The 12,040-nt window shown below is 43.9% G+C and overlaps 3 protein-coding genes across 3 annotated transcripts; all 3 read left to right on the forward strand.

The window, feature by feature from the left end:
• Positions 1-543: 543 nt before the first annotated feature.
• On the forward strand, positions 544-1,364 carry BGW36DRAFT_360574 (uncharacterized protein; the record flags this gene model as incomplete). Its single annotated transcript, XM_046214190.1, has 4 exons — positions 544-624; positions 742-1,025; positions 1,055-1,236; positions 1,282-1,364. 4 exons carry the CDS (start codon positions 544-546, stop codon positions 1,362-1,364), a joined length of 630 nt encoding a protein of 209 aa, XP_046071697.1.
• Positions 1,365-3,883: 2,519 nt separating this feature from the next.
• On the forward strand, positions 3,884-5,055 carry BGW36DRAFT_381576 (putative 2-amino-3-carboxymuconate-6-semialdehyde decarboxylase). The gene has a single exon (XM_046216447.1). It carries the CDS (start codon positions 3,928-3,930, stop codon positions 4,903-4,905), a length of 978 nt encoding a protein of 325 aa, XP_046071698.1. The 5' UTR covers positions 3,884-3,927; the 3' UTR covers positions 4,906-5,055.
• Positions 5,056-10,358: 5,303 nt separating this feature from the next.
• On the forward strand, positions 10,359-11,767 carry BGW36DRAFT_322251 (uncharacterized protein). The gene is made up of 3 exons (XM_046212666.1): positions 10,359-10,594; positions 10,654-10,935; positions 11,011-11,767. The coding sequence occupies exons 1-3, from the start codon at positions 10,420-10,422 to the stop codon at positions 11,640-11,642; spliced, it is 1,089 nt and encodes a 362-aa protein (XP_046071699.1). The 5' UTR covers positions 10,359-10,419; the 3' UTR covers positions 11,643-11,767.
• The last annotated feature ends 273 nt before the right edge of the window (positions 11,768-12,040 follow it).

The raw sequence follows: 12,040 nt of genomic DNA on the forward strand, positions 1-12,040 counted from the left end.
CGAAGTTGACACCCGGTGGATGAAGCAGTGATTGATGGAGCCTTGAGTTTAGCAAACTACATCGATCAGGAGGATGACAAAGTTCGAAAGGCTATCTTCCACGCCATCAATCTCTATCGTACAACACCAATCTCCCAGCTCAATAGTGAAAGACCACCATTGCCTATTTATGGATGCTATGTTCGGTCAGCCTTGATAACTCAGTTTCCTGATCTGAAGATTGAAATACGACTAGGCGGAAGGCCCATGGACTAAGAGGGGCTCCTCCTACTACGCCATGACATTGTCAATGTGGACACGATGTTCTACTTGTTTTCTAAACGCCATTCTGCGAGTTCCTGGGATGAGCTCTGGTTCACACAGCCCCTACATCAACAATCATTTGTAGCAGAAGCTGCAGTGGATGCTGAAAGTATCACGACGCCGTTCCGTAGGGCATATACGAATAATACATGAGAACAGGATGGAGATGATATCAATGAGCCTATGAAAACTTCCTTTTGGAATCGAGAAGAACGGTCCAATGAGTTGGATGGGCCCAGCATGTCTGGTGATCCCAATGACCCTGAAAAGGGGCCTGGGATCATTTATCACTGGACTGATTCCGAAGACTCATCAGTGAAGGTACGCCGATTGTCAATGGAGTATTATGCTCAACTATAGTTGGAGACAGCACAAAGCGAGATGGACGAAACTCGCTTCGATGATGACTTTGCAACATCTGCTTTGATGGCTTTCTAGATGAACTCGTTCGTGTGGAGGTTAAAGATCAACATCAACGGCCAAAGCTCACTAGCTACCCAGGTAGAGCGGGTTAATCCCTTCGCCCAAGAACCTCAGGCCTCAGTTTCGCTCCCGCTTCCTACACCACCTCAAGCTCTCGATAATCGTCCAAAGTTTGTATATAAAGTCCGATCTATGGATAATCCAAGCAACCGGCAGATCTTCATGACAAAGACCCCCAAATATCTCATCTTCAACGTCGTTATGGAAAGTGGCTGGGGAACATTGGATACGAAACTGGAGTACATCAGGCTCACTTTACCCTTTAAAGCGCCGCGCTCGAAGCGTCAGGCGAAGCCGCTTTGATGAAGTCATACTTTGGCCATGGAGCTTATATGCTCTCCAACGTTCGTTTCAACCAGTTAATCAGCTTCCACAAGACTGATGGAGTCAATACACACATTGTCATTAATTTGATATCCCGTAGAGTCACCACGGATAGCAGCACCCCAGGTGTGTGAGTGAAATATTGTCGAGAGCTCAGCTTCGTCTTGACAGGCGTGTATATCTACCGCTACGAAGACGAATACCGGCGAGTCTCGTATAACTCTAAAGTTGAAGAGAAATACAACGATAGATAGAGTCTAGAGACACCCAATATTGAGGAAGAAAATCTGCTCATACAGGTGGAGGAGGAGGCCAGAACTATGAATGAAGCCCGTGCTGCTTTCCTAAAATCCGCAGTACTATCATAAAAGCCCTTCGATCAACTCCAATCCTGGTATGACTCATTTGGCATTCCAGACCAGTTTCTCGGGCCGTTTTTATCAAATAGCCATCGCACTCCTTTTCTACTTCTAAATACCATATATAAATATATTATTTGGTAGGTGTTCTTAAACACCTATGTTTTTCCAGACGTTATGTAGAATATGTATCGCTGCTGCAATGCAGTCTAGCCTGACAAGCTAGTAAGGGGCAGTGTCGGCGTAGGCGTAGGCCCCATACGCCTTCATCCAGTTCCATACCTCCTCTATAGTGTTAAGGTCTGGTGAGCAGGGTGGCCAAAAAATGAGTAGAATACCTCCGTTCCTGCAAAATCTTGCCTAGTTTCCCCAGTATTATGTCCCAGCGCCCCATCTTGCATAAGAAAAGATTGATATCTTGATTTTCTAACTTTTTCTGATGTAGATAATTAGCTAATATAGGAATAGTATGTTCACGACATCTTTGAGTATTAATAGAACCCCGGGCTTTCTCCTAAAATAGATCAAGATCTTTAGATTTGCCATGAAAAAAACCCAAAACATCCAGCCACGACGGCGTGGTGGTGATATTCGAAGGCAGTCTTCATGGAGAATCACAGCTGGTGTACGAGTTATATAGATTCTTCTATGATATCCACCATTAGCTCAAATCTCACCAGTTCAAAAGACTTCCTTCCATTGCTATAGTGTCCAATTTACATGGTCTGATACTCAAGCTAAATGTATGCGCTTAGTAGGTTCAGAAAGAGGAGGTTTTCGAAAAGCTATACAGCAAGAATAGCCACGTTTCCTGAGTGCTCGAGATAAAGCGTTTCGAGATATACGAAGACTGAGATCTTGGATAACCTTATCATATGGCAGACGGCGGGTGCGCTTAGAAGATATTATAAAATTAATAGTATTATCTAACTCGGCATCTGAGAGCTTAGGTGGTTGGCCGCGTGTCTTATGTAGTGTATAGGTCTCAGACTAGCCTGTATATTGAACCTGCCGGTAGATAATACCTGTTGTGAATTGATGCTCGACCAGATAAAATATAGAACTTCAGATACGGAATAAATTCCGTGTAAGGATCAGTTTGAACTCTAATCAATCTGATGCTTAACCTGTATATAGACCCTCAGTCCTGCAGATGTAATGAACAATCAATCTTTCTTTGAACTACAACAGGTTATGAGCCCGGGAGCGATCTCTCGGGCTATATCTCTGGTTGCACAGACTATTCGGATATATATTTTCTACAAAACCTCCACAATTGCTACTTACTATTCCGGTTGAAGCCCCACTGCAATGGATTCCTAATTTAGCTCGTCGACCTCATCGTCCAAGTAGTAATTAATTATGCTATCTGGAAGCGGATCATGACCTCGGACCTAAAAGCCCGACAAGTTTGGCCGGTAGTATCGGGCGAGTTGGGATGCCCCGATTGCCTGTTCAAGTTCAGTAGTTATAATTCTAATTGTTGATTCTATTTCTACAATAAATTATGCCTTTAAGAATCTATACTGAAGAATTAAAAAAAGCTATTTATATGAATAGAATAGATCTAGATTAGATAATATTTAATATATTTACTCTTTATATTTTATCTTTCAGTAAGATAAAATAAAAAAAATTAGTTTATCCGTCTAATCATCTATTATATATATAATGGTGTAGTTTTAGTCTTATAGAAGAATCCTGTCACTTGTACTGTCACTTATACAGTCACTAACCTAGTTATTAGGAACCGTGTGGGTGACGGCCCGTCACCCACTTGTCACCTCGGGTTCGATAACTATGGGTTATTGGGAAGCGTGCGGGTGACAGCCCCCGCCACCGGGTCCGATAACTATCCGTATATCCGCTGCAAAGCATATGCAATGGGGGGATTGCGACGATCACCAGTGTCATCTCGATACTGCCAACTTCTTCGTGATCGGCGTGATCTTGTTAGAATGGCAGAGTGTTAAGTCTGTCTCTTCCCAAATCATCTCAAATCTTCTCGGCTAATCAGGGGCTGCTACTTCAGAGCAGTGAGAAGTCAGTTCAATTGTAAATATTCAGGGATAAAGCCTTTGGCATCAGGCGGAGATTCAGAATAAGATAAAGAAGCTACTTCTATTCAATTGAGACGTAAATTTTTTTGGTAAACTCATTTGATCCACTGGCGGGTTGACATAACGGTCAATCTAACAGATCCCAACAGCTGCCCTCCTATCCCCGAGCACGACCATGCAGCACCTATCTACCGGCACTCCCGGTGCTAAGTAAGTTTGCTGTTTTTTTGCTCGGGTCTGCCGGATGTGAACGATGTTGGCGGTTCCGGATCAAAGTTGCTAGAGTCTTTCTCTCCTAGAAGTATAAGAGAGGCCGAGCTGGACAATTTTCACACAATTCCTAGAAACAAGTCAAGCATCTCAAACCATACTTTTAAACCAAGCACTTTAATTCCACTATGATTCCAACCATTACACTCGAAGAGCATTTCGTCTCTGAAGCCGAGGCTGCTTCTGCTGGGCAGCCTCCGGCTATTGAGCTGTATGATGCCACCGCGCTTTGGCGAAAACTCCGAGACCTTGGCGACGAACGCATCAAGGACATGGACGAGGGAGATGTTAGTTTTCAGGTTATTTCGCACAACGCAGCTTACAATTCCTCGGACGCTGAAGTATGCCGCAAATCTAATGATGAATTATACGGAGCCATAACTAGGAACCCAACCCGTTTCGCAGGTTTTGCCACGCTTCCAATGGGCGATGCCGCCGCCGCCACTGAGGAGTTAGAGCGTTGCGTCAAAGAGTTGGGATTTCTTGGCGCCTTGGTATGCAATCATGCCAGAGGGGAGTTCTATGATGGCAAGAGATATCACCAATTCTTTGCAAAACTGCAGGAGCTTGATGTGCCTTTATACCTACATCCTACGAACGCCTGGAAGGATACCTCGGCTCATTATGAAGGAAATTACAGGCAGGAAGTTTCAATCGCTCTTGGGGGATATTTGTGGGGCTGGCACTCAGAAACAGGTCTACACTTTTTGCGCCTATTTCACGGCGGACTATTCGATAAATTCCCGAAGCTCAAGATTGTTCTTGGACACAACGGAGAGATGCTGCCATTCATGATCGACCGTATCAATAACTTCTACTCGAGACACCCTGACCAGACGCGCAGCTTGATGACAGTTTGGAATGAAAATATATGGATTACTACCAGCGGCATGTTCACCGTCACACCATTTGCTACGCTCATTCGCTCAACCTCGGTGGATAGAATTCTGTACAGTATTGACTACCCGTTTGAGGACAATAAGGATGGGCAGGAATTCCTCAAGAAACTCAAGAGGAGTGGCTTTGTTACCGATGAAGAAATGGAGAAGATTTGCTATAAGAATGCTGAGAAACTTTTGAATTTTAAGCTCAAGGCGCTAGAATAGCATCTCACCGGGATTGGTTTATGCAGTATTTAACTCTGGCAGCATTCTTGGGTGAATGCAAGGACCTTCTTTTTTTCTTTCATTCTTTTACAGTTATGTGTGAGGTTGTCTATTCTTGAGAGTTTGTTATGGTGAATAGCTTCGATGGTAGGTAGATAGGGCAATAGGCTCAAAATACAATTCCAGTCACTCATTAGCCACAATTTATCAGTCATGCTCACGTGTCTGCGTGTGTGTAAACCGTGATATATCTCTGTTATTAGTATTTTTTTTTTCTTTGGCCGTGCTGTGCATGCTCGCGTGTTTTCGACCATCCGCATCAATTCCGTCTAGTCTAGGCCCTTAAACCTGCACGCTGCAACGGTTTTTGATGCCATGTCTCGTCGCTATTTGGTACTCTAGGTTAATGTGAGATAATGATGTTGTAGAAAGCTAATTCATTCTAACTCTCAGAATCTGAGTGCTTAGATTATAGAGACTTGGGAAGCAAATCACTTCATTAGTAGTTGGACATATTGGTTGGTCCATTATTGACTTGGGATTTGTACTCCTTAGTTTCGTTTCGGCTGAATTTAGTGGAATAATCACGGTAGGCCAGTCGCGAATGTGGTTAACAATCGCGCTTTGCAAAATGTAGACGTGTTGCTAGCGTCCTTGAAAATACTTTAAGCAATCAATGATCTCAATGAACAAATATGCTCTGAACCAAAGACAGAATCTGTATCAGAATCAACAAAAACCTGTTTTACGCCACATGCTTTTTGCCGAAATCCTCCAGCCAAATCGTGACATATTGCAGGGATAGAATAGAAGGGGTGCTGGATAAATAATATATGACAGAGACAAAAATAAAAAATGAAATATATAATGAAAATAGAGAATTTTTATTTTTTATTTAGATTATTGATATATAAGCGTTCTGTCAATTCTGAGGCCCAAGCATGGTTAGAAAAAGACAACCTGAGCCGAGAGCTTTTCTAACTCTATTACAAGTTTTTCATTCCCATTTATATCTTATTAATTTTATTTCTGAGGCTACCGGATATGAGATGTTAAGTGTGAGAGCATAAGCTCGCTGATTGTGACTATATTTTACTGTATTTATCAGTGGTATATCTATTTTGCCTCATAGGCGCATAACTCGGACCCCTTAGCTAGTTGTCTCTTATGATTCTGTGATTTCAGCCAATTCCTTCTTGCTATCACTATAAATAACTGTGCAAATATTCAAGCTTGTATGTTGCATTCAGACACCCGTTGATTTGTTTTCCAAGGTAAACGTCTGCATGTGCCCGACCGCACTGGTATCCTCTTCTGATAACCCACCGGAGACTGCTAGCAACTCTTGAAAACTTTCAACAGTCATAGCATGCGTGCGGCGCGTCTCTATTAGGGAAATATCGACATATACAATCCAATCTAAACCTCATATTTTTACATAATTTTAATACTAACGTAATCGGACAGCCACCTGCCCAGGACAGCCACCCGCCCACTTGCTTCCGAATTACGCGTTCTATGTTGATATTGCAATTTCAACACACCCCCACTCCTCCAAGACAACCCCAATGGGCAAATGTCGCCCGAGGAGGCGAATTGGGAGGTAGCAGTGGATGGCAAGTTGTTAATTATGGGCGTAAGGTCTCTAAAGCGGTCTCTAAGGCCTCTATGACCCCTAGTGAGATGCGCCCTACCAGGGAGGGCAGTAGGGAGGACCGCAGACTTATCTTCTGCCGTGAGGGTGGCCCAGAGGCCTCCAAGGACACTAAGCAGGACATCTTATTGGAGCTGAATTGCAGGCTGGCCGTGGCCGGCTACCCCCCCCTTTATGAGGGTAATTGATGCAGGCTACTCTGATATAGAGGCCCTGATGGTCCTATTTAATGCCAGGGGAAGTGCAGAGCGCCTAGTCTCCTAATTCCACGCTGAGCTAGTACTAGCTTGTAAGGAAGCTGACCCTGTGGTTATAGTGGTTGAAGCTAATGAACAATGGCACCGCATTAATGTGCATAGCGTGCCTGTTGCCCGCTATGGGAGGGCACAGGGGATGGCATTAGCCTGTGGAGAAATCGAATTAGGTACTGAACACATGCTAATGTGTGACCCAGGCTGGTTTAGGCTCTTAGAAGTGATTAAGGTCTAGAGGCTATGAATCTCTATTATTGTTATAATATTAGGCACTTAGATAGGGCCTAAAGGGTCGTCCTAATTCAGGGCCTGTGCTTTGGGGGTTGTCGATATAGAGTAATCTCTTTTATTGAGGCTCTAGTAGAATCGGTCTGCCTCTGATACTGTGGTATAGGGCATATAGCCTTTAATGTATGTGGGTAGTGCCCCTTAAAGTTTCTACTCTGCGCCGGGGACCATAAGGCCCTGGAATACTGTTATAGGGTAGTGGACTGTTTTACTGAGACTAAGCCCTGTTCCTATACTCTGGTCAAATGTGTTAACTGTGGGGGGGCGAGCCGACTCTGACAGCTGTCCGCGGGTGCGAGACGCTTGAAAGCGCCGCTGACAGCGCCTAAGAGTGTGTATTGTGGTGTCTTTATTTATCGAAGTATAAGCGAGATTATTGGGGGGGCCTGAACCCCTTCAAATCGGAAAGAAGACCGTTGAGGGGGTTGACATGGACCCAACTGCCACCCTTAAGGACCTCTGGGGCCTCTAAACTAGACAATAAGCCGCTGAGGTAGCTGAGGCAGTCCAAAGTACATGGAAGCAATAATAGCACCTACGCCTCTCTGAATCAGATGAAAAGCTGCTAAAGTCACTCCAACAGACATTTCTAATGCTATGGAGGGAGGCCTCTGGGAAGGCTATAAAGATGAAGAAATGCTCATCGCGATAGTGTCTCTTCTGGGAGTGAGAGAGACACTATGGAGAAGGCTCTAGATCATAATATGATCCTTAGTATCAGCGGTTGGGTGATCTCTGCTGGTAGTAGCTGGTCAGATGCTTTCCCCGAAGCTCCAGGCCCTAAGAGCCTTCAGGCTTCGGATTAGGGGCACTAGCAGCTTTAGTAGTATCGATATATTCTACCTTCAGAGTAGATAGAGAGGGGTTTGAACGACTTATCTTTGCCTAACGCGAAGGCATACACCTTCGGCACGGCTTAACAGTGCAAGCATGCCTTAATATGTAATAGGCTTTCCACATATCGGAGAGATTCGTTTTGAACCTCCCAAAGCATTTTAACGAATATATGTGCAACTCATTGGACTTCACTATATCAGAAGCCTAGCTGTTCCTCATCAATACAAAGGTTCTGAGCGAATTCATAGTCACACTGATCCTCCCATTTTTTCGCATCATTGTATCGGCGTAGGGCGTCAATACGCATCGAATCTGGATCTTTAAATATGCGAAGGAGGTACATTTCGAAGTCCTCCCATAAGATATTCACCGGACCGCCACGTTCCTTTTCAAATAGCTTATACTGAAGGAATACTTTCTGGTCCAGACTGTCGAGAGCTTCGCCAACCTTATGTCTGGAATGCGCGTCGTACCAATCCATATAACTATCAAACCAGGACTTGGCACGGCTATAAAGGCTTCATATTCAGCAAAAGATTACCCAGTGTACAGCTTCGATACTTTGAGTCAGGGAGCACAGCCTCCGCCTTCATACGACCGCTTCCCTGATATTGTCGATAGAGAATCGGAAATCTCGCCACTAAGAGATTCAATCTATCTCCACAAGTGTAGAGCTTCGCAGCAAAGCTATACTATCTCTGCATCTTCCTTCAATCAGGCCACCAAGGCAAGCAGTTAATCTGGAGATAAGCCCTCCAGACCAGACTCCGACCTCTCCGCCGGTTCGGCTATATGATTGGCCATAGAAATCCCATATCTTAGAATATCATTCATATCTTCCCCAAAGGTTCTGGAAAAATCGCCGGGGCAGCAGCTTGCCTCGTGGTAAACATACCGCTACAGAATAAAGATAGATCACTTACTAGAAAAAATTCATCAGTTCGCTAACCTCTCCCCAAATGTCAGATAGAAGCGTTCAGAATGTCAAGAATGTTTATAAGAAGCAGGCACACCAGAGGGTGCAAGGCCGAATATAGGGATCAATTAGCATACAAACTGAACGCTTGAGATCCGAAGGGACGCTTATTAAGCTGAACTAGCGCACACACGTGAGAGGGAAGGCCGATACAGCGGCAGCCGGACAGCCCTCTCACATATATATGGCTGCAGATAGTTATAGATTATATAGTGTCTTAGCTAACTAATGTCTTGGCAGCGGTGCTGTAAGGTTCTCCAAAGGTGCCTCATTGGCGCCGAAGGCTTATAGACCTCTTATAACATGTAGGGCCTCACACCTATTATTAACAGATAATATCTATATATCTAGATCTTAGAAAAGAGGCTAGAATCCTATTAGCCTTAATAAAGATTCTAAATTAGTCTATATATATAAATAGCTTAAAATAAGAAATTCATTAATTTATTAAAATACTAAGCATCAGTTTAAAGTAGATAGTAAAGAGAATGAAAGGTTTAGACCCCTATAAGACCCCTTAGCGCCGACTGAAACGAGACTTTCATAGCTTATAGCTGGATAAGGTCGTAAAAATTGATTAAATAAATAATTGTTGGTCCTGGCATAGTGCCTAGCGTGATACTAACATTGTTAGTAAAATTAATCGTCAATACTAGAAGCGACGGCCTGCATTGATGAAAGGGATAACGTTCCCATACCCTAATATAAATGGGGAATATGGGCAATTAATAAATGCCCCTACTCCAGTTTGCCTAGCACGGCGGTAACGTTTGTTAGCAAAATTAAATGCGCCTACTAGTACGGACATTTTGCATTGATGATAGGCACCTTTTGCGGCTGTCCAATGAGCACGGTGTGCATTCCTCGCGAGCTGTGTTTCAGCGAGAGGCGGTGGGCTTTAAACCAGAAAACAATGCATTGAGTGGCGCAGCACGCCAGCTCGTTCGGTGGGCGGGATGTTGGGCTATGCCGGAATTAGACGATCTATGCTGCTATTAGTGGAATAAGAGAAGTGTGTTTGCTTAAATCGGAAGCATCTGGCCAATGTCAAGTGGGTTTGGAGTAGTGACGTGGGTGGGACCAAGGCAAGCAAGGGCTATCCAGGCTGAATTTTCGCTCGATTTTAGAAAGGATCCACGTCGCCAACTATCTGAAACTTAACTAACTTAACCATATGACCATAGTATGATTTATAAGCCACAACCCAAGTTTAAGTTTAGTTGATGCCAGTCATCATGTTAAAAATCCCCAGTGAGCTACGTGAGCTACGTTAACTATGACGAAGCCATGGATTTCTGGCAATTTAACTGATGAAGCTTTAATTTCCTTTTTCACTAGGTAGTTTCTAAGCAGAGCGGTAGGATTCCGCCTATATCACAACTGATCAAACGCCTATAAGAACCGGAGGATAGTCCATAATAATTTCATTGCTCGAGATCTATATCTTTAATTACTTTTTATTATCAAACCCTAGTCACCTGCATAGTGTTCATATATCAACAATTATGCGAGCCGTGGCATACAGTGTAATCTTTCAAGGGCTCAGCCTTGCAGTTTCCTTACCCCTAGCGGACTCTTTTCCAGGTCATGACTGTGTCGTAGACAATCGAACTTTGGACGAGATCTATGCGGCTGCGCAAAAGGAGAGCGGAGAGCTGACTGTCTTTTGGGGTGGAGATGGTAATTCTTGTATCCGTTTGCCAGTTTTGTTTAACATGCAAGCTAACTTGAGATCATAGAAATCAGTCAGGGCGACCCAACTATTACCGCATGGAATGCTCGGTTCCCCAATGTGAAGCTCAATTTGACCGTCGATGTCTCGAAGTACCTGGATAGTCGTATCGATCGCCAATTTCAAAAGACTGGCGATGATGGCGCTGACCTTGCCGTTATACAAACCACTCATGACTACAGCCGCTGGAAGAGAGAAGGCAGGCTGCTACCATATAAGCCTGCTAATTGGAATAATATCTATCCGGCCCTCAAGGATCCCAATGGGGCATTCTTTGGCATCTTCGTCTGTAAGTCACGACATTTGGGTTCTCTTGATTTAGCCTCCTTTTTGGAGTAAATAAGAAGTAACCATTTTATAACAGACCAATTCGGAAGCCTTATCTATAACAGTGACCGTCTCAACGAGTCCCAGCTCCCGAATTCTTACGCTGATTTCGTGGACCCGGCCTGGAAGGGGAAGCTGGTTCTCACCTACCCAAACGATGATGATGCCATTGGGTACCTCTTCTCAGTTCTCATTGACAAGTATGGGTGGGAATGGTTTGAGACTCTCTCACAGCAGGATGTTCAATGGATTCGTGGTACAGGACAGCCGACAGATGTTGTTGCTAAAGGTAACACCACCCGGGTGCTGTCCTTCACGTCAAACTTGACTGGTCCAAAGAACCTCGCCAGCAAGATTTTGGATGTACCACGTGTATTGTGGCCACAGAGAGGTGCCATTTTTTCTAGCACAAAACGCCCGGAAAGTGCGAAATTATTCCTAAGCTGGCTGATCAGTGATGAGTTCCAGCAAGGACTAGCGTCTGAGGGACGGTATTTGTCTGTGAAGAATCTTAACTCCACTTCAGGGTCCGTGTGGAATGAACCGAACACTGGTATAACTCAGTTTGGCACCTTCATGGAGGATCGAGCCAATGTAGAATGGTGGAGATTTCAATATGAGACGACCATTGGGACGGCCCAGGGCGTAAGTCCTATCCTTTCAGTGTAAGGAAGTAGGACTAGCCTCTAGGGACCAATACCTCAATGAGAATTTGAAAGTTTCAAACAGTGGTCAACAACTCGTCACTGAATCGAAGACCACAGTGAATATTCTGCTAACAATAGAGGAATCATAAGGTCAATATCAAATAATAGAGTACTATTCGCAATGATAATAAAAAGATCCTTTGTCATCTGTTGAGGTTTATGCTACAAATGACAAAATACATCTTATTACATATGTGAGGAAGACTTTGTAAACTTCCATGTATGTAATGGATTACGTAAATCAGATGCCCAAAGTTATATCCATATATTACCAAGCTTTCTCTGGCTAGTTGAATGTCATTTCAAAGCTCCTTTAATTTTCTAACTTCCGCTAGCGCCGTTCTTGCTACCATACAATTT

The sequence above is a fragment of the Talaromyces proteolyticus genome, assembly GCF_021365285.1.
Source record: "Talaromyces proteolyticus strain PMI_201 chromosome Unknown BGW36scaffold_7, whole genome shotgun sequence".
In the NCBI taxonomy this organism is placed as follows: Eukaryota; Fungi; Ascomycota; class Eurotiomycetes; order Eurotiales; family Trichocomaceae; genus Talaromyces; species Talaromyces proteolyticus.